Source organism: Argentina silus (genome assembly GCF_951799395.1).
Source record: "Argentina silus genome assembly, chromosome: 16".
NCBI classification, from domain to species: domain Eukaryota; kingdom Metazoa; phylum Chordata; class Actinopteri; order Argentiniformes; family Argentinidae; genus Argentina; species Argentina silus.
In genome coordinates this window covers 9,555,911-9,582,924 of record NC_139670.1, presented here as the reverse complement: position 1 = coordinate 9,582,924, position 27,014 = coordinate 9,555,911, and the positions used below count along the sequence as shown (strand labels likewise).

Genomic DNA, 27,014 nt, shown 5'->3' with positions numbered 1-27,014 from the left:
GTTCCTTAGCAGGGGGCGGGCCCAGGTTGGGGGGGTCAGAGAGCCAGTGTGGACTCTGCCAGGCTCACTCCCCAGGAGTCTCTCAGCCCCCGCCCTCCCTTCCACCATCCAGGCCTTCAGTCCTACAGAGAGAGATCCTGCAGGGGGGAAGACACAATCAGGGGTGAGTAAGAACCAGGGGGAGGGGGGGGCTATGGGGCAACAGGAGACCTGCACGACACACCTAGAAACTTGCTACTGTGCATCTTTTATGCACTGTTCGTGTAATATTGTAGACAATTCAAACATACACGTGCATCAAAACATACAGTTAGAGACAGCACATTGAAAACCAAGATGCATTTAATCAGTAACCACAGCAGAGGATTCCTGGTATTAAATGTTATCCTGAAAAAGAGATGACAAGGTCGTGGGAAATGGAGAGTTCTAGAGTGTTGACTGTAAGCACTCTAGTGTAGAATACTACACCCATGCAATGACATCACACCTCAGACCTATAGGCCTGCTGACAGAGCACAGCCTGGACCTATAGAACAAGGACACCATGCCCTGACTGACGCTCTTGGTGACAATAGTACCCCCGTGATGTAACACCTGAATGACCTTATAGTTAAAAATATACGGCGTCCTATGAAAAAAGTCATTAGTCTTTGACTGACTTTCACTGTCTACTATATTATAACAATCAATATCGACAATAGCTATCATGGTATACTGTAGAAAAAATAGACATTGATAGCCCTAATCAATAAATACAGAATCATGGGGCCATGAATGCCTGTCCCTGGTTAGTGGGGCCCTCTGTGTGGGCCGTACCGTACCTTGTGTGGGACTCCATGCAACACACTGGCGAGCGGGTCAGTCTCACTCCTGGGTCTCAGTCAGAGACATACAGCATGCTGCCCTCTCATCCTTACTGTGGACGCTCTCCTGGGCCTGTTGGCCCATCTGGACGCCGCTCGACGCGCTCCGGCTGCGGCTCGTCAGCTTCTTCAGCTCGCTGGCGAACGAGATGCCCTTCCTCTTGTCCTCCCGCGCCATCTGAGGAGCGACGTAAAAAAAAACACAAACCGCCATCCGTTAGTCAGTTCACATTTGGTATCGCTCGTGGTGAGAAATCAAACGGTTGCTCCCTTACTTTTCGAGGGTCATCAACAAGCTCCATAAAGTAACATGGTCCCCGCAGCATAACCCAGATGATGTTCCGAGATAGAATTATCTATAGTGTTGGTGGTGCCTACCCTATGTGTTTTGATTCCATTCCATGTGCTCCAATGAGCCTGTCCTCCGATTTCTACCTCCGCCAGCCTCCCCTGGTAGGTAGAGTTCCTACCTGCTCTTTGAGTTTGAGGATGAACTTCCCGGCCCCCCTCCAGCGACTCTGGGCCTGGTACACACACTCGTGGTCCAGGAGGACGCGCTGCAGAGGCTTGCTAGTGGACGACCTCTTACTGCTGGCCCCGGCCTCCTTGGCCACCTCCTCCATCAGGACGTAGTCCCCGGGGTTGGGGTTACTCAAGATGCTGCACGAGTACTTGGCCTTGGTCAACGTCTGGAGGGGGGAGGGGGGGTTAGTTTGTTTAAGTGGAGTGCATGCTCCAGATATAGTATGTCCCTTTCTAATGCACACATTCATGGCACGCACACACACCTGTTGGATGATGTCCTGGGCGGTGCTGTATCTGGGGGCTTTGATGACCGTGTGAGGCTGTTCTGGGGACACGTCGTGCACCTGGACAAAGAACATGTCATCGTCTCCTCCCACGCTCACCTCCTCCTCTCCCTCCATCGCTGAGTTCTTCTCATTCAGGTTCTGACAACGCATGCACAGACAGACAGACAGACAGACACACACACACACACACAATACAATGTTTACAATGTTACTGCTGTAATATTGCTGTAAGGTAGCATGTAGTTCATTATATAAGAGGGAGCAATTTCAATGAGAGAGGGCCATAGCAATCCTGGATATCAACCTTACAACTACTGCATGTCGTTTGTCTATGTCTCTTGTTTTGGTAACTGTACTGGAAATTGTGTTTGAAAAAAACATGTAGTTTCCCTTTTTTTTTACTTTCTACATAATGGAAGTCGTGGGAACCTTTGTTGAATAAAACCATACCTCCTCCTTGGTTTTGAGGCAGATTCTTCCCACATATCCCTCCTCTGGCTGCCAACTGTTGACCACTCTGACGATCTCCTCTTCAGAAGCTAGGGGGCGCTGCTGAGGACACCTCTTACAGTCACTGCGCTCCTTCGACAGGGGCACCTTCTCCTCCAACAGGAAATAGTCAGAAGCACTTCCTATGGCTGTCAGTAACTAGATAGGGGGAGATAGAATGGTATACATGAGCCACTGGGTTATAAACAATTTACTACTGTACTGCCAAACAGCCACTGATAGGGCTGTGTGTTTGTGTGTGTTAGGACTGACCATGTCCAGTAGCTGTCTTGCGGTGGTCTGCTCGCTCACACACACCACGGTGAAGGGTTCGCGGCCTGGACCGCCGTGCACCGTCACCTTGTTCTGCTGGACCCCTCTGCGCTCATCTGAACTGAACAGCTGTCAGGGAGACAAGGGAAAGGATTAGGAATCCCTCTATTAGGTGCCCACAACCTTGTCATAGGCAGAAAACTGGTGATTCTCAACTTACTTTCATTGTTAGTCAGTGGGAACGTGAATGTGTAATATTCTGGTCATTCAGGAAGTGCATGTTCTCTTGTAAGTAGAAAAAGAGCTTCTAAAAAGACATAAAAATGACAGATCTCTCTCTCTCTCTCTCTATATATATATATATATAGATATCTCTCTCTCTAATGGTCTTTTCTTGTTAGCAGATTAGCCCACTGAACATTGACACAGAACGGAAATTAATAATCCTGAGTTAATCATTAATCCGTGTTTCCCTGTCGGGCTGCACGGTAGTGAGAGAGGTACAGACGGTGATCCTGTGAGTGGCTGATGTCCCTGGTGGATGTGTCAGCAGTGTGACGCGGAGCTTCTCACCATGGCAGCGGGCAGGGCTCCTCCACTGGGACTCTCCTCCACCCTGCGACTGTAGATGAGGAGGCTGGAGACCTCCAGGGGCTCGTTGTGCGTGGTCCTCAGCTGGATGTGTCTGAAGCCTGGCCCACAGGGAGTAAAGAGCACACGTCATGGAACTGGGAGAAGGCTGAAGCACGCTGTTTTCCGTCATGCTGTATATAGCATTAATGTATTCTATGCTGTTCTCTTTTAATAGCAGTTGCGCAATTAGGACTGTGTACGATGAAGGATGCTTTACATGATTATACTTGTATTTATGGTTAAAAATATAATAATAATCCAGATTTCAGAACTTCCTCATTTTTCGTCATCCGTTTCTATTCATCACCGTGATCATTCTCCCCATCCCCTTTCAATCCCCTTACCAATCACCAGAGTCCTCTGAGAGGTGGTCTGTCCTCACCTGGTTTGAGGGCCTTTAGTGGCAGGGTCCTCTGGGCGGTGGTCTGGGAGCTGTTGTTCTCCACCACCGCGATCCGCAAGAAGCACATCTCCTCGAAGTGGACCGGAAACAGGAAGTGCTCGCTCCACATGGGGTTGAGCGTGTTGCGGTGGATGGGCTTGGTGCGGAAGTGGCAGCTGTCCACGGGCATGCCCAGGACGTCGATCTCCAGACAGGGGCTGCCCGCGCTGTTGCCGGGGCACACGTTCTGCCCAGAGACGATCTGCCACATGGAAAGAGTGGCCACCAGTAAATCCAATCGAATCAAACTTTATTTAAAACGCATTCCAGACATCTCAATACACTTTATTATTATGAGAAACAAACTATACAAGACATAAATGGCTTTTTTTTTTTTTTATAATAATAATAATGGAACTGTGTGACTAATCTTATCTAAATGTTATTCTATTCTGCTGTTTGTAAGGGCAGGCCACTGTGTGCCTGTATAAAAGAGACCCTAGACAAGCTAAGCAGCAGCCAGGTTACACTGACCTGCTACCGAGGACTAGACTCCTTGCTGCCAGAGTTTATATGAGGACACATTGTAAAAAAAAACCTTTAAACAAACCTGTTTTTATGACCTCTTCTCTCACTTTTGTATGTGATTTACTACCTGCCTGTCATCATAAGAAATCATATATACAATAAACCCATCAAAGCGTCTGGTTTAAGACCCCAGTGGGAGTGCTTTGGAGAAGTGCGTGAGTGTGTATTCCCAGGACAGTTAGTATACACTGTGAGAGGCAGATTAGCGTGTAGTGGCTATATGTGACAGTTTGTGCATATATATGTGTGTGTGTGCGTGCGTGCGTGTGTCTTCGTACCTGTGAGTGTGCATTGTGTGTGTGTGTGTGTGTGCTCACCGTGAGAGAGTACATTGCAGGGCTCATGCTCTCCACGTCTCTCTCCAGGGGGCAGAGCTGCTGGTAAAGGGGGCAGCTGCGGTCCCACAGCACGGGGGGCTTCAAGACGTAACCACAGCGACCGTTAGCCTCAAACAAGGCTGTGTTCAACTGCATAGGCAAGTCTACAGAGAGAGAGAGAGAGAGAGAGAGGTGAAGAGAAAGGGAGATGAGGAGAAAGAGAGGAAGAAAAAGACATTAGATAGATGCCAACTCAGTACTATCTAACTCTAACTCTGTAATATCCCTCATGCACAGCTCAATATCCATCATTGCTCCAGCTTATTTCAATTTCTTCAATTCTGTTGGAATTGGCAGGGAGCAGTGGAAAAACATATCACCTTGCATAACCGCTTTCAAGGGGCTTTATAAATATTGATAAAAAAGAGACAAAAGCCCATAAAAACTCATGAGAGGCACGTCAGAGCACATCACGACCATGTGAGAGGTCAGGGTATGACTCCCACACAACCAAACGAGCTGAGACATGTATGACAAGACAACCCTCATGAATATCTCAAACACAGCCTTTCTGACTGGCCAAATTGTTCCCTGTCCAATTCCTGTTCTATCCATAGCACTGTAAGATACCTGATTCAACCTTAGAACTAGTGACCAAGCACTTGATTAGTTAGTTGGTTGTCTCAGGTGGGGGTTAGTGCTAGGATAGAACTAACATGTGCCACCCTATAGGGTCATTGGGACTGGAGGTGAGACACTGTGATACCCACATACTGTACGTCATATCTATCATAGTTAGCCATCATCATCACCAACCACCACCACCATCATCATCATCCTCCTCCTCCTCCTCACCATCGGTCTGGTAGTTGAGGGCCACCAGCTGTATCCCGTGCAGCCAGAAGGGCAGGGGGTTGGGGTTGGCAGAGTCTATGCGCGTGGCAGCCGGGTAGGTCCTCAGCAGCTGGCACGTGGAGTGCTGGATCAGCTTCTGGGAGTAGCGACGACAGAGGCGCTTGGCGGCGTTCTCGTTGACCGATGAGATGTGGTAACACTTGGGTGTGCGGATGATGGCGCTCAGCGAGGCGCTGGGGCTGAGGACAGGCGAGGACTGCTCTTCCCAGCTCAGACGCATGCCGTCGGCGCCACCTACAGGGAGGGAGGACGCAGCACGGGGAAACACCAGTCAACGCAGGGTAGTATACAGAATTAAGTAAAGATATACTATGTGTTTAGAATTGAATTGTTAATATCAAAATGAGGGACATAAAGAGATAGTTGCACCCTACATGAAAACATACTGTGACCAATAAGGGTTTTGAACTCACAATCTATTGTCTATCATTCAAACTGAATGTTGCATGCTGACCCAGAAACCCTGCGCCATATCCCCAGTCCTGTTACAACCCCACTTCAACCCTTTTGCAATAGTATACACATAATAACAGCTCTTTCTGTTTTTTTGTTTTTGATACAGGGGAGGCTGGTGGAGGTTGAAATCTCAGGACGGGCTCATTGTAATGCATGGAATGGAATCCATACATTACAATGAGCCCGTTCTCTGATGACATTTGATACCAGTCTCCCCAGATCTTGACACAGTGTCATGGATGCACTTAAGAGGGCCATTTTCAGTATGGAAAAGTTAACAGGCTGTTTCCCATGGGGGGGGTTGTAGTGTCTCTATGTGGGTGTCCTGCTCCCTCCACATCCCGTCAAAGGCCCAGGTCGGGTCGTGAGAGGGGCCCAGCCATACGTACCCTTCCCTGGGGTCCGGCTCAGCGTCACTACCTCCCCGGGGCTGCAGCGGCCAGGAGCCGTGCCAAAGATGGACTTCCTGCACTTTCTGTCTTTTCCTCTGCCAGAGCCCGAAGGGGAGAGGGTGGAGAGGCCTGTGTTCACACACACACACACACACACACACACACACACACACACACACACACACACACACACACACACACACACACACACACACACACACACACACACACACACACACACACACACAGTCAGGGGGACAGAGTGTAAGGGTAAGGCCTGGGGCACCATCTCTCCCCCTCCCCCCTTAAAGTTGCTTGTTTGTTTGTTCTGGCCCCGCTCTGGGGAATTATGCCCCTAGCAGATGTGCACCTGATTCTAATTTACCATTCATTTATAGCCTTGGTTGTATTCCATTGTCAACTTAAATTGTTATCTCTCACGATTGGAAAATTACCAGGCAGAATAAAAAACCCTCTAGGAATAGTGAACACACTGGAACAAATACCAAACCATTTATGTGCCAGAATGAGGCATATTGAAACATACTTGAGGCTCTTTCCTAGTTCTTGAAATGTAAAGGAGACACGTGAAGGAGGTATGAGGAGGATGGGAGAAAAGCAGAAGTGAAGGATAGAAAGAAGTAAAGAAGAGAGGCAAAGGAAAGACATGAAGGGAGAGAAGTAGAGGAGGGAAGTTAAAAAAAAAAAAAAAAAAAAAAAAAAAAAAAAAAGAGAAGTATGCCAGACAAATGAAGGAGAGAATTGAAGGAGTGAAGGACAGCCATACCTGGGAACTTGACGGCCTGGCAGTAGATGATGAGGTCAGAGAGCTCCTGGGCGATCTGGCGACTCTCCTTCTTGTTCTGCGGAAGGTAGAACTCCTCTCCCAGCTCCATGTCATAGACCTGCAGACACAGCAGGGAGTCAGACGGAGTCAGAGGTGGTCTGTAGGGTGGACTATGATGACGGCCCTGTTCAGTCACTTGTAGAATCAGTGATACATTAGTGATGGCCCGGTTCAACTACTAGTAAAATACCAGTACAAATCTATCCCTTTAAAACTTTCTGGGTGTAGAGACTATAGGTCAGAGGTCAAGGAAGTGAAACCCACCTTCCCTTTGCTCTGGGTTGTGCTGTCCGCCTTCTTCATCCTCTTGGGCATCTCATCGATATGGGGCTCCTCCTTGTCACCTGACGACTTCCCCTCCGGCTTGTCATCCAGGATGTTGTCTGAGGAACAGTTGTCTTTTAGGGAGTAATTCACAGCAGCACAGCAGCTTTATTCAGTCAAAAGACTGCTTCCAATGTAGTGACTAGTTTTGAATGTTTTAACCTTACTCATACCCTGGCAATCTCAAACTATTAGCAGGAATCAGTTTGGGGAAGAATGTTTTGTCAGAAATGTCAGCTTGCAATGCTGGGAATTGCACTCCCCAGCAAAACAGTAGCATCCCACACATCCCACAATGTAATGCAGTTTCTGTAAACAAGCTCCTATCTCACCCACACAACAAATACTGTAAACATCAATGTATCACACAGGCACAAGCACACACACACGGCTATGCAGTTAAAGAAAGCCACCAAAAGCATCTTGACTACTGAGAGCTGGAATCTGTCTGTCTGTCTGTCTGCCTGCATGTCTGTCTGTCTGTCCACCTGTCTGTCCGTCTGTCTCACAGTAGTCTAGATACAGTACATGTGGTTAGACCAACTCCCTAGAGACACAGACAGCGGAGTGGGCTAGGCATTTTCACTGCTCCTCCAGTTCTTAAAGGAGGGCGCACGGGGGCCTGAGAAACCAGATGTTTTTGTTTTGGTTCTCTGATGAGCCATTGCCACTAGCGAAGTCACCACGTAGGCCTATCAGAACACTCCATGGGTGGATGACGGGGTGTGTGTGGGGTGTGTGTGTGTGTGTGTGTGTGTGGGGGGGGGGGGGGGAGGGGGGAAGGCAGGGGGTGGTGGTAATATGTATGTTTACACTATACACTGACCGATGTGTGTACTTGCAACACACATCCAAACAGATCATTAACCCAAAACACACTCCCGCCAGCTTCTCCCTGATTATCACTATTATCTAATTATACATTCAACTTTGTTTGCTTTGTTTTTCACCCAGCAACCGAGACACGCACAAAGCACAAGCTCACTGCACGGAAAGACCAGCCAGAGCCATGCTACAGAGCTAGGAGGCGTGTCTGACAGTCAGTTTACCTTCAAGGCTATAGGAGGCAGTAGAAGCTGAAAGGACATCAGCTACAGTGGAGGAGTCAGATTAGAACAGAATGTAAGAGGAGAAGCGTGTACAACTTGTCGTTAAAAGACAGAATTAAGGAAAATGTTAAAAAGTGTTCAGGAAAATGTCTAAAAATGATAGAATATTCTCCCATTCTATTACATCATTATCTTTCAGGCCAGGAGTTTGCTTCTCACCATCAGACAGAGATTCATAGTCGTAGTCGTACTCGTCTTCCTCCTCCTCATCTTCATCGTTGTGGTTGCCAGGTGAGTTCCCTCCTGGTGCTCCGTTCCCGTTGCTTGCCTGGGCCTGCATGTGGGCCAGTTGGTGGGCCTGGGGGGAGGGAGCAAATCATGGAGGTTAGATGTGTGTGTGTGTGATATCTCTGAGCTCTGTGTGTCTGTGTGTCTGCGCGTGCATGCGTGCGTGCATGTGTGTGTGTGATATCTATGTGTGTGTGCTCACGTGTGTGTGTGTTATCTCACTTTCTGTTTGAGGATGTCCACAGGAGCCTGGTGGGCTTTTAGCTTCTTGTTCTTGAGCAGGATTTTGCCTCTGAGTTGCAGGGGGGAGGGGAGTAGAGGGTCATCAGAGAAATCACTCTCGAACAGGAACCTGGTCACCAGCTTGTCCCCAAACACCACCTTCAAAGCCAAACAAACAAGTAAATAAACAATGATGTATGCTGACCAGAGGGTTAGGGTTATTTATCAGAACACTTAGGACAATCTCAAGAGGAGGAATGCACAAGGTTTTCAGAGATAAAATGATATGACATCCCCAGACCAGGCCACTGTTCTTTGCCTAGTTGCACTGTCCAAGTCGACCCTTTCATCTATGTTTTTCTTTCATTATGGAATATCCAGATTCTTGTCTGACCGTCCCATTCCTTTGTATTGTGTATGTATATTATGGCTACAATGGTCCTATGTTTGGAATGTTTTTTAATGCTGCACAAATATTACTCTCTGTGGTCAATTGAAATGAACTGAACTGATTTGAATTGGAGCCGGAGGGAGGTACCTTGAAGATTTCGGCCATCTTGCGCTGCTGGGGTAGGGAGCAGTGGTTCTCTATGGACAGGATGACGGGCATGTCTGAGTTGACGAATGCAGTGCGGTTGACTGCCTCCACCACGTCCTAAAGGAACATAGGTTATATGAGACATATCCAACATGTTTGGGTGTTATGGAATGTAGATGACCATAAACATCTGATACCATTCCTCATTCCATTCCATGCATTACACAATGAGCCCGTCCTCAGATTTCTACCTCCACCAGCCTCCCCTGGGTTACATAACATCAATAGTGGTAGCGTGGAGGAATAAGCAAACCTTGAAAGGGATCTTGGTGGTGAGGGTATGACCGTGGAAGATGATAGGCATGCCATCGTCTCCGTCCCAACAGTCAAGCTCCACACTCCTGCAACCCTGGAGCAGCACCTAGGCAACAACACATCCCATCACAAGGTGACTACTGTAAGTACAACCCTGGAGCAGCAACAAAGCAACAAAACATCCCATCACAAGGTGACTACTGTAAGCACAACCCTGGAGAAGCACCAAGGCAACAACACATCCCATCACAAGGTAACTACTGTAAGCAAAATAAGGACAGATGTGAAATGACATAACTATTCCCCCCCCCATCCCTGTGGGGCTCTGGGCAAACATAGTGCACTATGGGGGACAGAGTTCCATTAGAGACAAAGATACAGTGTGTAACTGAACAAACAGAGGTTTGAGGTTTAATGAGATCAGATGATTAGGAGCCAAACTCCAAATAAAACCTGTTCCTTGCAGATGCGTACAGTGACAGAACAGAATAAGGATAACCTTGTAGATGAGATAACTGTAGATAGTAAACATAACAAAACAAAAAGTGATCAGATGCTTAAAATGTCCCAAACCAAACAAAGATCTGGTCTTTGGTACGGTAGTTCCTCTCACCTGGCTGTAAAGCTCTACGGAGGACTCTCCCTTCAGCTGGTGGCCAGTGAGGTAGGTGTTGTGAGAGGACTCTATGTAGTAGTAGGACATGGGGTACTGTAGCTCCTCAACATTCATTTGAGATTCCTCGTTCTTCGACACAAAGTTGTCCTTGTCCATCAAAAACCTGTTTAGGGGAGGATGTGAGATGAGGTCACTAATGATGAATACATTTTGACAGTATTCTAAAGTAGATTTACAGTTCATCGACAGGTTAACTTCATGTTTAACAAAACATACCTCGCGAATCCTTCAAAGGACATCCAACCCAGCTGACGCATACTTGAAGAGGGCTCGAATTTCTGAGCGAGACAGAAAACATATAGTATGGATTGGTCAAAACATCCTTGGATTGCATCAAAATACACTGATGTTGTCTACCAGGTGTGGGTTGGACCACTAAGCCTGGGGTACTGTAGCATAGCCCGCATGCTAAAACATATTTTTCAAGTATATTTCTCATCAGTCCACCATAAGTATGGTCCCAAAATATAATTATTTTGTGCATTAACGCTGCATTTTGTGTCAAAACACATCAACGTGTGTTTGACACAATTCCTTAATTCCATACATTACAATGAGCTCATCCTCCAATTCGTTCATCCATCAGCCTCCCCTGCTACTGTGATAGTGTCGTGGGGTCCTCCTTACCTGGATGATGCTTAGGATCTCATCATAAGTCCGGTGCTCTCTCTGACAGTTGACCAGGAAGTCGTTGAGCTGTGGGATGGCGAGCCCCAGCACCCCCAGAGAGGCGTTCTCCACCCCCGTCCCGTTGGTCACGATGCTGGCCGCCGCGATGGCGTCTGAGATCTGCTTTTGGTTGTCGGACATCTGCTGGCGCGTGCGGATCAACAGGCCCAGGTCGGAGCCATTACGGGTCAGCAGGTCTGTGGGGGGACAACACCGCAGAAGAAGAGTCATTCCCTGGCAGATATCATCATCTTATGCTCCCACATCATGGCTGGGCTGCTGCGCCTTTTCTTACTCGGAATTGAAGGAATGTTTATTGGATTTTTCCTGCCCTGGGTGGAATAAGTGAGAGGGAGACCCAGAGGGACCATGAGGAACAGAGGGAGAACAGAAAGAGGGAGGGGGTAAGAGGGAGGGACTGAGTGAAGGAGTGAAAGGAGGGAGGGATAGAATGAGGGAGTCATGGACAGATCGAGTGAGAGATTAAGGGAGGGAGAGACAGACGGGCAGAATGATGGATTGAGTGAGAGAGAAAGACAGAGAGAGAAAATTAAAAGATACAACAAAGGGTTGAGTGACCAGGAAGGACAGAGAAGGAAGAAGGATGACAAAGGGATGGATGGAGGAACAGACCTAGGTCGGGCTGCAGTCCTGTGTCCTTGTCGTCGATGTGCAGGTTGGTGTATAGGGGGGCAGACTCAGGGCCTGCACGACTACAGGGAACGGCATAGGTGTCGAAAAGGTCTTTCAGATCCTTCCGACTCCGAATGCTGCAATGGAAATAAGGACGCTAGAATATAACTGAGAGAGAAAACTCTGAAAAACCTTGCCGTGTCTTTGAAGAAACAACCTTGAGAAAGACATGGTTGGATTTCTAAAAGTGTTTGAATTTGAGTGAATTTGACGCACAAAGTCTGAATCTTCCCTCCAACAATGCCTGAAACATTAAAGGGATTCATCGATTCAAGTTGTACAGTACTGAACTTAATTGAATGCCTGGGGTTTTGTGCTGAATATTGACTATATTGTACATACTATATATAATTTAATCTTCTTGTAGAGGAGGACTGTACAGTATATGCTATCAAGGTCATGCTGATAAAGAAAAGAGATAGGATGGAGGACCTGAAGGACTTGAAGAGCTCCACAAACTCGATGAAGCTCATGGTGCTGTCTGAGATCATGAGGTTCTGGAAGCCTCTAAAGCAGGCTTTGTTGCCCCGGCCATGCCAGCTCTTGCTGCTCCACGTCCTGCAGGGACAGGAGACGGAGACATTATCAAACGGTCAATAATCAATACGTACTGACCGTATCAAACAAATCAGGCTTATATTTCCTTTCATTGTGTCCGTTCTATTATTAAATACATTTTATTGAGTTGTTTCTCAAGTGCATTTGAAACAAAGTTAGATTTGATTAGATGTGTTGTATTTGTGTGCCTGCCGACAGGATCCACAGGTAATGATTTAGCTCTTCATACATACATTGCATACATCACTCCTGAGCAAGGGAGGCTGGTGGAAGTAGAGATCGGCAGACAGGCTCATTGTAATGCATGGAATGGAATGAGGAATGGTATCGAACACACATTACAATGAGCCCGTCCTCCGATTTCTACCTCCACCAGCCTCCTCTGCTCCTGAGACTTCCTTGACCAATTCAGTGGGTTCACCGATGTATAGAGAAGTGCAGACAACCAGAGCGATGGGTAGTATTTCCCCTAGGTGCTGGGTCAGGTATGGAGGCTTACCCTGGCTGGGTCTTGGTGCTTCCTGATAGGATGGGAGAGGAGTGAGGGCGGGAGGTATTGGAGCTGCCCATACTGGAGGAAGAGGAAGAGGAGGAGGAAGAGGAAGCGAAAGAGCCAGGGATTTTACAGGTGGACAGGGAGAAGGGTCCAGGGAAGCCAATGGGACTGCTGTCCTCTATAGAAATAAACAGGGTTTCACTTAATACATGAATGGGGTCAAACACAATCGATTTACAAAGGAACTTCAATAATAAACATGGTCTGGAAAATCACATGAGTAAAATATATGCAGGTAAAACACAGTAGTAAAAACAGAGTAGGCCAAATCACAAAGGATCTTACAACATTACACCATGATGAATTGTGGGAGTTATAGTTTCATGGCGACTAACCTGGCTCTTCCTGGTCTATACTGTCAGATAGCTCCATTCCGTTCCGTCCCAGGCTCTCCTTACAGCTCCGGGTCTTCCTGGAGACCATCTCATCATCAGTAGCATCTCCACTATCTCCCTGTGTGGAGAATGAAACACACTTTAAATGACACAAATATCCACAAACCAAGACCAGAAACTACAGTAAATAAGACTCTGGATGAGTCTCAATTCACAACTGTTATCGTGAAGTTGTGGACTTGTGTGCTCCTTCACATGGACTTTTTAAAGGAATGGACGGGGGGAAGAGAGGTGATGGAAACCAATCGTTGCTTTTAAATCCATGTGAGGAAGTGCATTAGTGCACACTTCAAATAAATGGAGAATTGGGATGCAGAAACAACGTATTTCTCCTAACCCTGACGAGAACCTTCTTCTTCTTCTTGGCTGCGTTTGACAGGGGGCTGTTCTTCTGGGCGGTGGGCTTGTCTGTGCCACCCGTACCCATGTTCCAGCGGCGGCCACCGAACAGCTCGATGGCATGGGCCAGGGTGGGGCCCTCGTACCTGCCGTCCTCCTGGTGGTGGTGGTGGGGAGGGTGGGGGGGGGGGGGAATTCAACAGTCTATAAATATTTATTGACAGGACAGTCCAATGATTATAACAAAATAAGACTCACCCTCATGCAGTATATATTAGACTCATTCAACAGTCTTCAGGCCCATTCAACACACAACCCCATATGAAGTCTTGTCTTCTACGCTACCTGGTAAAGGCTGACGTACTGCCTCCGGAGCCATGTCAGTCTCTGGTCAGGGAACTTCCTCAACTTCCTCATGGCGTTGACCAGCTCCGTCAGCCCCTCGTAGAGAATGTGGGCCGTGTGGCTGGGCGCCACAAAGTGCAACAGCCTGTTGTCCGTGGTGTGGAGACCATAGAGCAGGCTGACGCCGTTCTCCTCCGCCGTCATGTGACACAACTTGTTCTGCAGACACACAGCGTGCACATCCACCGCCGGGTGGCCCAGGAATACAGCCTTGACCACACCCAGGTCCAGCAGCCCCTCCGCCAAGCCGCAGAGCGCCGACTGCCCCAGGCCTGGAGGAGGCTCCGCCGGGGAGGGGGCTCCGTTGTGGGGCTTAGCCCAGGTCAGGGTGCAGTTGTCGGGCTGCAGACGGAGGAGGCAGCGGGCGGTGAGGTGGCTCTCCTGGTCGTAATGGATGACAGTGGCACCCTGCAGGAGGAACTGGTGGACGTCGGGCTGAAGTGAGAGCACATACCAGGGGATGAGCTCCGTGCCGTGGCCGAAAGCCCGGTGGGTATCCTCCGTTCCCTGGAACTCCACGTCTTTACTCTGCTCCGAGAGGTCGCCCTCCGAATCTGACAGTTCACCCACTACGAACCTGGGGGGGAGAGGGAGAAGGAGGGGGGAGGGAGAGGGAGAAAGGGGAGAGAGAGGAGAGGTAACCAGTTAATAGGTGTCATTGCTTCCCAATCGTATTCAATCGTGGCCTTTGCTCTACTTCCTCATTAGCACTTTCAAGGTGACAGCAGCACAGACATGTTTGTTATCTGACTACAGAACATCAACCCAGATGACATTAGATGCATTGAGTGCAGACCGGTGAGAAACAGACATTTCAACTGTATCTAACAGACATACCACTTAGCATTGCAGATGAACAAGCCTCAACAAGCACCATGCAAATGTAATTGCATATTCTACTCCTACAATTAAAAGCATTGCAAGTTGATTCAGTTCAATTAGTGGACACCCTCCAAACAACAGTCTTCCAAACAACTTACAAGACATGGTTTGAGTCTGACAAGTTCCTGATAGGTTGTGAACTACAGTCGGAAGAAGAGAGGAAGAACGGAGAGAAAGATGAAGATCAGGAAAGAGCTAGCTCTAGCTCGAACAAATGCAAAAAGAAAACAACGAGAAGTGAAACCATAGAGGAGGACTGAAAGGAGGAGTAGAATTGAGCGGAGGAGGAAAAGTGAGAGGAGGGAAAGGAGGAGGAAGAGAAGAAGAAGTGAGAGGAGGAGGAGAAGTGAGAGGAGGAGGAGAAGAGTGAAAATGCACCCTTATCTGTCTTCCAGAGCCATAAGCCTGGGGAGAAGACCTACAGGAGAGGAGGACAGTAACACTGAGTGGATCCAGAAACAAAATTGAGTCATAAATCAGGGCGTCTTCCATCCAGTTTCACCAAAATCCACACTCTGAGAAGAAACAGAGATCTCCATCCTGCATGGTCAGGACACGATCAGTTATCTCCTGATTCATCACCTGAAACTATTATCCCATCCTTAGCTCTGCTGAGCCAAAAGGAAACAGTAAAGAGAGTCTTGTGCTTGTCATTATCTCAACAAAGACCTGACATTGTAAACTCAGTATTACACCAAGATATCCTGGCATATCATATTATTCATGGACCATAACAACTTCTTGAATGACATCAGTATTCTGCTTCAAAACAATTGTCAAGTACTTCAACTGCAACATTATAATAACAAATATCCTATCAATCAAATGTATCGCACCTTTTTACAAAGACAGTTGTCTCAAAGGGCTTTACAGCAAGAACAATAAAAACAACATAAACAATACATAAAATACAAACAATATGAACTAACACCTAACCATAGACCCCCAAAAAGCAAGCCAAGGTAAAACTCCCCAGAGGGGAGAAAAACATTGCAAGGAAAAACTCCCTGGAAGGAAGAAACCTTAGTGTTCACCAATCAGACACAGTCAGACACATCTATAGTAGTCCAGAAATGCTATTCTTCATCTCAATCATACCTTCCATAATGCTAAAGCATAACTACACCTCTGTAGGACAGAGCATTCTAGAACATCAGCTCCCACAATGGGGAGTCGGGAGTGCAGTGGGCTATGGTCATTGTCAGCAGAGGCTACAGGTTCTTAGAGCTCCAACAAGACAGCACAAAGACATCAATTTTATCTTGTGACCTTGTGTTCCTCTCTGTTAATGGCCAAGCAGAGAAAGGACTACAGAAAGAGAGACATCTGCTAGCAGGGTAGCTATTCTACACAATGGCTCACATAGCAATACAAGCTAGCTTACATCAAAACAATTACCGAACTTTAGTGGAGGTCAGGAGAGAGGGAGGGAGAAAGAGAGGGTGAGGGAGAAAGAGAGGGAGAGGGAGAGAGAGAAAGACCACACTTAAGGTGAATAGATTCAGAATTAAATGTGGATGACACATTTTTTGGTTTGTTTTTTTACTTATGAGGTCCTTGTGCTAAGAGAGAAATTTAAAACCAACTATACAAAAGATGAAGATATTCAAAACCCATATACAAAAAAATACAATCTTACATGACGGACAGGTAGAGTGATGTACTGTAACCACTTGTGAGAATGAGAATTACTGTAACCATTTCTCCGTCAAAACATCTCTGTGCTCTCTTTGCTCCTAGACACAAATATATGTGAGTTTTGCCTATTCCCCTCAAGGTGAAAGTTAAGATGTTAAATGGGTAGGCTGATCCTAGATCTGTACTCACTGGTTCCTGTTCCTGTCCTTGAAGGAGTTCTTGCGGGAGGCGGAGCCCGCCTCGCGGGGGCCGTCGTCGCCTTCCTCCGCCTCCAGGCTGCGGTTGCAGCTGCGGATGATTTGCAGGATGTTGCTGACCGTGGCCTCCTTCTCCTGGCTGTGCAGGCCGTCTGGGCCCGCCCTCTGCAGGAAGTGCTGCTGGCCGCTGTAGTCCGTGACAAACTGCACACAAACACAGCAGGGCACATTCTGTTGATGTAAACAATCTCTCTCTGAAGGTGATGTCCTCAAATAAAAATGTAATTCTCAGGTTAGAAACAGGGTCAGCAATGTCATGTTTATACTAGAGAGGCGGGGACAGCAGGGCTGTCCACCTGGCCAGACTGTGTCTGTGTGTGTCTGTGTGTGTGTCTGGGTGTGTGTGTGTTATAAGGCTAAAAGGCACGACTGTGTGTGTGTGTGTGTGTGTGTGTACCCTATTCCATTACCTCCAGTGAGTCCTCGGGAGAGTGGAAGGGTGGTCGCAGGCTGATGATGCTGGCAGCCCCGTCCAGGGCTTCGCTCAACTCCTTGAGGAAGACGCCACAGAAGGGCACCACCCTACAGCCAGGGATGTTGAGGGCGCGGTTCACCACTTTCTTATAGTCGGACGACGACTCGTGTTGAGCCATGGCGTCCTTCAGGCTGCGCATGGTCTCGATGTCTGACGGGTCCATGAACTGCCACATCTTCAGTACTTTACGTGACCTGAAGAAGCAAAGCATATGCAATATATCAGGGGAGGCTGGTGGAGGTAGAAATCGGAGGACAGTGGAGAGAGAGGGGACAGGAGGTAAATGTGTCAACAGTCCTACAGTACCTGAGTCCGGCCAGGAACTCCATGACAGCGTTGTAGTTGCCCATGTTCCAGCAGCTCTTGGCCACATGCACCAGGTAGGAGAACACCTCTCTCTTCTCCTCCATAGAGCCTGCTGTCAGGATCAGCCAGGTCACCCACGAACTCACCTGTGGGACCCGGAGGACTAGTTAAAAGCATAATACACTCACTAGTAGGTACAGTAACACTTAGAACTGTATTTCTATGACTGTGTTATTACTCTTGAACTCAATGGTTTGTTCCTTATTTTTATTTCAATTTCCTAATATGTTTTTTCATGGCTAGTTTTAAATTAAATTTTTAAAATTATAATAACCTTACTCGTACCATTAGTCTTTTACATACAGCGTAACAGGTATTGTAATTAGTTATTACTAGACATCCAGCAGTAACCGGCACTCTGACCCTAAATCTAACTGTAACTGTAACCCTAAATCTAACCACTAAGAACAGTGTCATAACCTTAAGAACAGTGTAATTGATTGTCACTATTGAAGCATCATACACAGTTCGATTATGCTCCATCTTCTGCCTCTGCCTTGAAAGAGCCCGAGTGAATAGCCAAGGCCAAGGACTCTCTCTGGGGGAGTTAATCATATACACAGCATCGACATGGGCAAGATTTATAATGACATGAGGTGGATCCTACTCAGGTCGAAACACTGTCTGTTCTTGTGCATCTGAATTAAATCACCACAGTTGCGGGCACTCTTTTTTTTGTTCCAGCCTGGCACACTGACAGGGCAATTAGAGTAGGATCAACCCAGGTTTCCCTGTCACCATCTCCGCCTAATACACAAAGGTGTTGGTATAGTAATTGGCTAAACCATCCACTAATGAAACTCTTGATTGCATCAGTTCTTGTTTGTTACACTGGCACATAAACCCAACAGAATAGTAGGCCCAAGGCCAAGCCGTTTTATCTCTGGACATAACAGTCGGAGCAAATATTTGCCCGCTGTCGTGTTGCGGCTAAACTCCCCCTCCTTCCTTAAAACAATGAACATAAACAGTTCCACAGGCTCCTGATAGTCAGGTTTGTTGCTATTGGGGAGGGGGCCATGGGGTGTATGTGTGGGGGGGGGGACCAGGGCCACTCATCCTCATGTCATCTCCACAGCATTCTGCCGGTCCGCTCCGCAATCTACAGTTACACAGAGAGAGACACGCCAGCAGGCTTAGATAAAAAAATACCCCCGCAGATCCACTTACTGGGTTATGTAAGGCTCCTGGGGAAAACTCCCCCCCCCCGGCGGAGAGAGAGCGCAAACTTCAGAGACAATAAAACAAAGTTCCCGGACAATTACACTGCGAGAGACATGGATATCGTCATCCTCCCTTGCTTCTGAGAAGAGCCGTGAGACAGACACAACCAAAGCGACATCCAACCTAAAACACGACATTCCTTTCCTCCGAAAGGTCTGCGATTCTATGGCGATGACATAACCATTCAAATACAGAACGGAGCTGTGTTACAGTATGTCTCTCAGCATTTAAACGTTCGGGTGGCGGTGCACTTGAAAGGGCTGCCATGTAGATTAGAGCAGAGCACATAGTTGGCAGAGCCTCTGATATTCCAGATAGGCATTCTACAGTCCTCCCTGGATCACTCAGTATTAATGGGAGAGGATCAGTGTGTCCTGATCTACAGGCTATACCTGTTATGTGGCACCCTTCAATAACAACACAGGAAGTTACATCACATACAGCAGGCCAACCCAAATCCAGGCTACTAAAACAGTCTAGCACTCAAATATGATATGCTATGATGCATACTGTACATTACAAGAATAGAATGGGAAATTGGTCCACTCCTGGAACAAAAAAAGAAATCGATATCTAATTGGTGTGATTGACAATAACATAATCTGACCACTGATCGAACACGAACACGTACACAAACAGTGCTGGTGCAAGCTGACACCCTTTGTAGTGTGTTCTCTCTCGCGCTACGAGGCTCCGTTTCGCCTTGATGGATGTGTTACACAATCAAGGTTGACTGAGAGTTATTGCAAACACGACACATGGAGCGTATTGTGTTTGTCAGACTTGATTGCTCCTGACAGCAGGCAGCCATTTTGGTCCAAAAAGAAAATGAATAAATCATTGAAAAGTGTTGAATATTTCTTGATTCTCTTGCTCCAGTTTGTGGAAATGGGGCACAGTAGGCGGGCGAGTACAGCGTCCACCACGCTGTGTGGGGCTTTTGTCAAGAGTGTCTCTGCGAGAGAAGAGGCTGTCATTTGACTCGGGCTCCTCATGCCCAAAAATGGCTCGGATGCACATTTTGGGCGAAACAACCTTTTTTTTTTTTCTTCTTTTCTCTCCTTCTCTGACTTAATGAAAGCCAGCTGATGTTAAGGCATGCAACTTAAAGATGACATCATTTCCACTCTCCACTCTGTGCTCGGGACTGACCTCATTCAAAAATCCGCAGAGATGTTTTTCTTAATTGTTTATTCTCAAAGTCAATCAGTGTAGAAGATGGCTCCAAGGGCTCGCTTATGAGTGTAACTCTATACCAAAGAGGGAAAGTATGTGAAGCAAGCTGGCAGAATAAGTAGACCAAATGAAGCTTACCACAGGGTGGTCGAATCTTCAAAGCAACAGAGAAAAAAATTACTCTGATAGCTATTTCCAGTAACTCTCATATTAAAAGTCCAATCTCTGTGGATTGTTTCAATAACTCATAGATCAGGTTTTGGCGGAAATCTAATTATGTAAGCCTGAAACTTATCAGTTAGGTCTTGGCTAACTGCTTTTGAGTCAAAGCTAGGCAGAGGGTAATGACTAGTACAGTGCTTGTTGAGGCACTAGTAGATTGCTAGAAAGCTTTAGATGGGTTACAACAATGCACATCGGGACAGACTGGTCTACTCCTAATGTTGTCAGTCTCCATGTATCATTTTTCCTCAAACTGTCTGTGCATTATTGTATGTATCATTTACATCGGTTACTTCTGAAACAAATTGCCTGTAAGGAGATCAACAAAGTTGTATCGGAAAATCAAATTGAATCTACTCTGGCTGACGTTCTCACCTCATTGAAGCGTGTGACCAGGTCTTCCACCGTGTTGCGCTGGGCGCTGGGTGTTGACATGGTCGGGGCTGACAGGGAGGCTTTGAGGTTGGGGTGGCGCTTGTGGCACTCGGGGCTGCCCAGGTCTCTGGTCAGGAAGCACAGGTAGTCCAGGGGGAAGATACGGCGGTACAGCTGCTGCTCCTGCTCCGTCAGGATGCTAGCGATCTCCTCAGGGAACTGGATCAGGTGGCGCAGGTCTGCCAGCTCTTTGCTGATGCCCGTTACATTGGGCGGAAGGACACTGGTGCCCGCCATGTTGTTGCACAGCTGACGCTCTGGGGGTAAACACAGACAGAGACATATGCAGAGTCAATGTATAGTTAACCTCACACACACACAGTCAACATATAGCTAATCACACACACACACACACACACACCTTCTATTCACTTGGAAACCACTGTCCTGTTCCATTCCTGTTGGATGATAGTGTTGTTGTATTGACCAAGGCGTCCAGTTCCAGACTGCAGCCAAGTCTCAACACAATACGCCTTGGTATTCATTTCTAATGATCGCATATGACACCAAACACATTTCCCCTGTCTGTCTGTCTATATGATCCGCCTCACCTCAACACTACCCGCAGCATCCCACATTTACACCCCAGTGTCAGGGAGTGAGCACCTGACAGTCCTCGTGTTTGGGTTTCCACAGGATCCATTAGCCTGTGTGTTTACACACCCTGAGAACACGGCTCTCTCCTCTCCCCTCATGAGGACTAATGGCTGTATGTGCTATATTGGTATGGTGGGCAGGGAACAGCACAAAAATACAATAAATACTGAGAATTAGTCGCTCCTCTGGACATTGTCAGCCACCAGACGCAACCGACGGGTGGCCTGGGTAACCCTTGAGATGTGCTACAGGTAGCCATGGCTACGGCAATAACTGGCAGCGAAAAAGTTGCCTATTTATATTGGTTGATTTGTGCGTCCGGTCTCAACTGGCTCTTGTCATGAACAGGGTGTGTGAGCGAGTCGGTGGATTTGTGTTAGGTTTACACTAGCAAGTACGGGCTATTTGTCATACTGCCTCCCACCAAACACAGTATCCTGCCCTGAAGGTCTAGTGCCTAGAAAGATGTTTGCTTGGCGTGGACGAGACTGAGGGGTGAAAGCAGTAATGGCACAGCTTAACAGATAGAGATAAAAGAGATACAAGATTCTAGAACATTCTAGGCAATCCATTTGTATCTTCACAGTTAAGGTCTCCCATATTGCCATTGATTCCCTTTTAAAATTCAGCAGGTTCAAAACACTGAGAGTGACTACATTAGCCTTTTGACCCTAGTATTCAATAATAATAATACTTTCCTTAAAACAAGAACAGCTTTTGTTTTGTGAAAGCCATGTTTATCGAGTCCACCATTGATATCTCATCTTGTAAAATGAAAACCAGCTTCGCTGCATATTGCACTAATAATACTCTCAACAAATCAATTACTTCTTATCATCCATCTCCCACATCTGGTCAATGTTCCACTGTTTTTACTAGCTACCTTTTGAAGTGGAAATAAACAGAAATCCAAATTGATATGCATTTCATTAACGTAGAATTATGCCGAGGGGACTAACTGTCCTCCCTAATCTTTATGGATGCCCTACTCAAAATACAGCATAAAAGCCTGCTACAGTTCATGGTTGGGGCTCTGCTAATTTCTGCGAAGATCCTGCTTTAGAATAGAGCTGGGCTGCTTGGCCGAACATCCTGCTGTGAATCCAATGTTCCCTGAGATCACACTCCCACTCAAGTCAGGCACACCTCTGAGAGCCTTGACGAGCACAGGAGCACTGGGGGGCCAACGCTTGTTCACAGAGGATGAATCATGTATACCAGGTCCAAACCTGGTTCACAGAGGCTGAATCATGTATACCAGGTCCAAACCTGGTTCACAGAGGCTGAATCATGTATACCAGGTCCAAACCTGGTTCACAGAGGCTGAATCATGTATACCAGGTCCAAACCTGGTTCACAGAGGCTGAATCATGTATACCAGGTCCAAACCTGGTTCACAGAGGCTGAATCTTGTATACCAGGTCCAAACCTGGTTCACAGAGGCTGAATCATGTATACCAGGTCCAAACCTGGTTCACAGAGGCTGAATCTTGTATACCAGGTCCAAACCTGGTTCACAGAGGCTGAATCTTGTATACCAGGTCCAAACCTGGTTCACAGAGGCTGAATCTTGTATACCAGGTCCAAACCTGGTTCACAGAGGCTGAATCTTGTATACCAGGTCCAAACCTGGTTCACAGAGGCTGAATCATGTATAGGAGGGCCGATCCTCATACAGTCTGGCTAAAACCTCATACTGGGGTCAAATAAGGGCCAAAAGCTTGTGCACAAGGGACAAACTTAGGACATAGGTGCCAAATTATAGAGATATAACTAACTAGATATAGTATTCATCTCTGTGGGCAAACATTTGACAAAAGGGTCACCTTGTATGCAGGGGTCAAACATGGGGCCAAAGCTGGTACATAGGGGGCAAGCATCCATAGAGATGGATACGATCTCTGTGGGCCAAAATGTGTACAAAAGCATGAATTCCTGTTCATAGGACATAAGACCACAGCTTGTACATGGGGTTCAAACGTTGTGTACAATATTTTGTAATTGTCCAGAGAATGTGAGGGGTAAAGTTGATTCCTGGTGGTGAGTCACTGATGTAACCAATTAACTCTTCAATAGAATTCCTAACAGTATTCAAGCCTCAGCTGAGAATACACTCTCCCTCTGCACCTCTTCCGTATCATCTGAGAACCTGGCAACTCACAGGAAAAATATTGGCGTGACGCAGAAGCATAACAACATGTAAACCAATACACAAAGGATAATGAAGAGACGCTTTCAATTGCCATGAGGTATGTATGGTACAGGGGAGGCTGGTGGAGGTAGAAATCGGAGGAGAGGCTCCCTGTAATAAACGGAACAGAATGAGTAATGATACAGAATGACTCATTCCGTTCCACACATTACAATGAGCCCGTCCTCCGATTTCTACCTCCACCAGCCTCCCCAGGTATGGTACAGTACATGATGAATAATAGGCTATAATATACTGACCAAAGCACAGAACCTTGAGCATGAAGACTAACATTACTCACTGCTACTGGATGACAGTTGTATACTGTAGTAGGCTATGACTCAAAAAGGTGAAGCTAGTCAGAGATAAAGAAACGCTGGTCAGGGAGACGGATAGAAATAGTGTACCTTGGTCACCAAATTGATAGCCATCTTACATCTAGACTACAGGGAAACAGTCACAATAATGGCAACACTAGTGACAACACAGACAAGTATGGTCAAAACGCACATCCTTTAGTGCGGTGCAGGGCTGAAGCAAAAGTCAGTAATTCCCTTATTACAACGTAATGTACAACCAATAGAATGATCAGTATTTTAGAATAAAATAGTAAATAATATCCTGTATCCTCACAAACAATATCGCACAAGAATTCTCTGAAATGTTTTGATTACAAACTGAAATCTATGGGCTATTACTATACACCAGGGAATACGGTGCCACTCCATATTCAATATAGCCACTTCATCTGATCTGTTTCTCTTTCAATCTGAACATGACAAAGGATTTGTAAGAAGCAGAGTTTCAGTTAAAATGTCCACATCTCTAAAAAAACAACATTGTAACATTGAGTGTTGCACCACAGAAACTGTGCCCTTGAGACAGAAATAAAACACCTCATGCTCCTATAAAAAACCCTAAACAGAATGTGAACAACCGGTCCTCGTAGCCACGGAGGGCAACAGCAGTGACACGTTAGACATATAAATCAAATACTGTGGAAGGAGACAGCAACAAGTGACAAACCGCAATAACACAGTAGAGTCTACTGAGTCAGAGGTGTGTGTGTGTGTGTGTGCACTCACTGATCAGCTTAAAGTCCATCCTGTGGGAATGCTTCATGGCGGAGGCAGCAGGAGCCTAGCTAGGAGCACGGCGGTTCATACAGCACCGGCAGAGAGGTGCACTTGTCCACATTTGAGGAGCCCAGGGGCTGCAGCTGCTCTCCAGCTCTAGCAGCTCCGCTCCCCCGAGCTGACACGCTACATACCTCACGGCCATGCGCCAGGAGCAAGCCTGCAGCCAGCCCAGCCCGCACCTCCCCTCCCTCTAGCACCAACCTCCCCCCCCCCACCACCTCCTCTCTACTTCTCAGTTTAACCACACATGAAGGCAACAGAGAAGTCTACAGAGAGGAAGTCAAACACATAAAACAGTCACAACCAGCCATAAAACACTTCCATAGGATTGACTTTATAAGTGGAGGGAAAAGATATGCAGTTCAAGTAATTTCCAAGTATATCAAGATATCTAAACAAATGATGTCATAAAACAATTGACTGCCTTGGCTTTGACTGCCTTTAAACTCGCACACAATGTACAATATCAACAGTCTTATGGGATGAAGCCAAACACTGGTCCCCAATTGGTCATTCACAGTAAAGTCCCTGTAACCCGTGGGACAAAGCTAAATAAAAGACCTCCAACGTAACCCATTCAGCCACAAATACAATAAGAACGTGTACAGGGCCTTCCCTGACTACTCAGAAGAGGAGGAAAGGCTCCATTGTTGTCCCCGCACCTGCTTTTTCTCCAGTCGACACACACACACACACACACACAGACAGACACAGAGGCATTGACACTAAGTTAGCGAGCGCCGTCGCCGTGTTCAGCATAAACAGCATAAACAATGTTGCGTTGACACAACCTGGGCACAGGCATAGCCTCTCTAACCCCTCATAGTGGCTCTGCACTTCTCCGCGGAGCAAAAACAACTGCATTTCATTTGTGGCATACTGGCGGATGTCTCTGTACTTGACCTGATCTTGACCCCCCCACTCCCCTTGCTATTCCAATTTTTTCAAAGCAATTTTAGTTTTGTTTTGCGGGTGCCATTGTTTCACCCTCTCACAACAAAGGAGGATCATGTTTGACTGACCTCCCTTCGCAGTGCTGCCAGAAATTAGACCACCTGTTATCTGTATTTGACCCATGGCCCCCCATCCTGAGACAGACCACACGTCATACCATTAAGACACTGAGAAATGGTCCCTTCACATACATCATATTACACACATATTTAAAAAAACATTCCAAAATGTCACCCCTGCTGCTTTACACTCAAAAATACAGCTCTCAGCTCTAAGAAGGTTCTCCCTCGAGCATCCTAGATTCTACTGTACTGCCACTATGACACAGTAATAGATGTTGTTTATGCTGCTGCTGCTACCATTAGTTTGGCTTTGTAAAATTACAGCACCGATGAGACCGATTGAGATGATTCTACATGAAAGAAAAATCTAAAGGAAACCATTTCATGAAGTAGTGGAGGAGAAGAAGAAAGGGGAGAAGAGATGTGGAGCACACATGTATAGCTACAGTTGGTGGAGCGAAGCTCAACACAAAAGGTTCTCAATGGTGCCTTTCAGGAAAGGGTTCATAAAATCCTTTGATTTCCAGTTAAATGTCAGTAGATGAGAAGAACAAGATGTCAGTTATGTCTCCACGTGTGTGTCTAACCACAGCTTCAAGCATGTGTGTTTGATACCATTCCTCATTCCATTCATTACAATGAGCCCATCCTCCACTGACGTGGATCTAACTAGAGTAGAGGGATAAAAAGCACTTTTTCCATGGAAGAAGACATGGTCACCTAAAGGACTCCTGAAAGGTGCTCTTTACAGACATCACAAAAACGGTGCCAACGTTACCCATCTGATCTGATATTGGAAATTCAGGGCAGGTTGAGTCAATGGGTATTATGTGTCTAATATTGTGTCTGTGTACCATATATTTTTATATTTTGTTTCACCTTTACACCAGGCACAACAACCCAATCACCCAGGCCCGATGTGTGAAGTAGCCTTGATTTATTGGAGGGAATGCCTTGTGTAAGGAGTAGAGCATACTTCATGTTACATGAAGAGAAATATTCCAATGAAACAAAATGGAATGAGACTAGTAGGGGATTTGAGGAAAAAAAGCCTTTGCTGTCGAGCATAGAATTAAGAAAAGTACTTAGTGAAATAATTGCTATAAAAGGTAGTGTTGATGAATCCTACAGGCCATAGCATGCTTGAACTCATCGTCTCAATTCAGTCTTGCACGACACCAGCATCACAATCAAACAGTCCTACTAAGGCCAAAGGAGTTAAGTAGTTCTGGTCCAGAGCGAACCTCTTCCCGCAGTCTGTAACACAGGAATGCTCCAGCAATTAATATTTGGCCAGCGGGGACGACCGAGGGGTCAGTGACTCAATGTGTCAAACCTGCACCACAGACATCTTGTCACCTGGCCTGCCTCCAGCGGACTTTCAGTAGAGCCAGCGAGGATC

General features: G+C 46.7%; 1 protein-coding gene across 1 annotated transcript; it reads right to left on the bottom strand.

Moving 5' to 3' along the window:
• plce1 (phospholipase C, epsilon 1) lies at positions 1–24,645 on the bottom strand. The gene is made up of 32 exons (XM_083688066.1): positions 24,543–24,645; positions 20,610–20,926; positions 17,553–17,698; positions 17,182–17,440; positions 16,704–16,915; positions 13,935–14,571; positions 13,588–13,746; positions 13,191–13,308; positions 12,799–12,973; positions 12,174–12,299; positions 11,682–11,818; positions 11,007–11,245; positions 10,596–10,657; positions 10,317–10,482; positions 9,702–9,809; positions 9,389–9,505; positions 8,851–9,009; positions 8,560–8,698; positions 8,341–8,382; positions 7,232–7,350; positions 6,908–7,025; positions 6,118–6,249; positions 5,213–5,506; positions 4,358–4,521; positions 3,453–3,714; positions 3,011–3,129; positions 2,438–2,566; positions 2,126–2,323; positions 1,652–1,813; positions 1,334–1,552; positions 822–1,041; positions 1–137 (listed from the first exon to the last, which is right to left on the bottom strand). Exons 1-31 carry the CDS (start codon positions 24,577–24,579, stop codon positions 865–867), a joined length of 5,448 nt encoding a protein of 1,815 aa, XP_083544192.1. The 5' UTR covers positions 24,580–24,645; the 3' UTR covers positions 1–137; positions 822–864.
• Between the last annotated feature and the right edge of the window lie 2,369 nt (positions 24,646–27,014).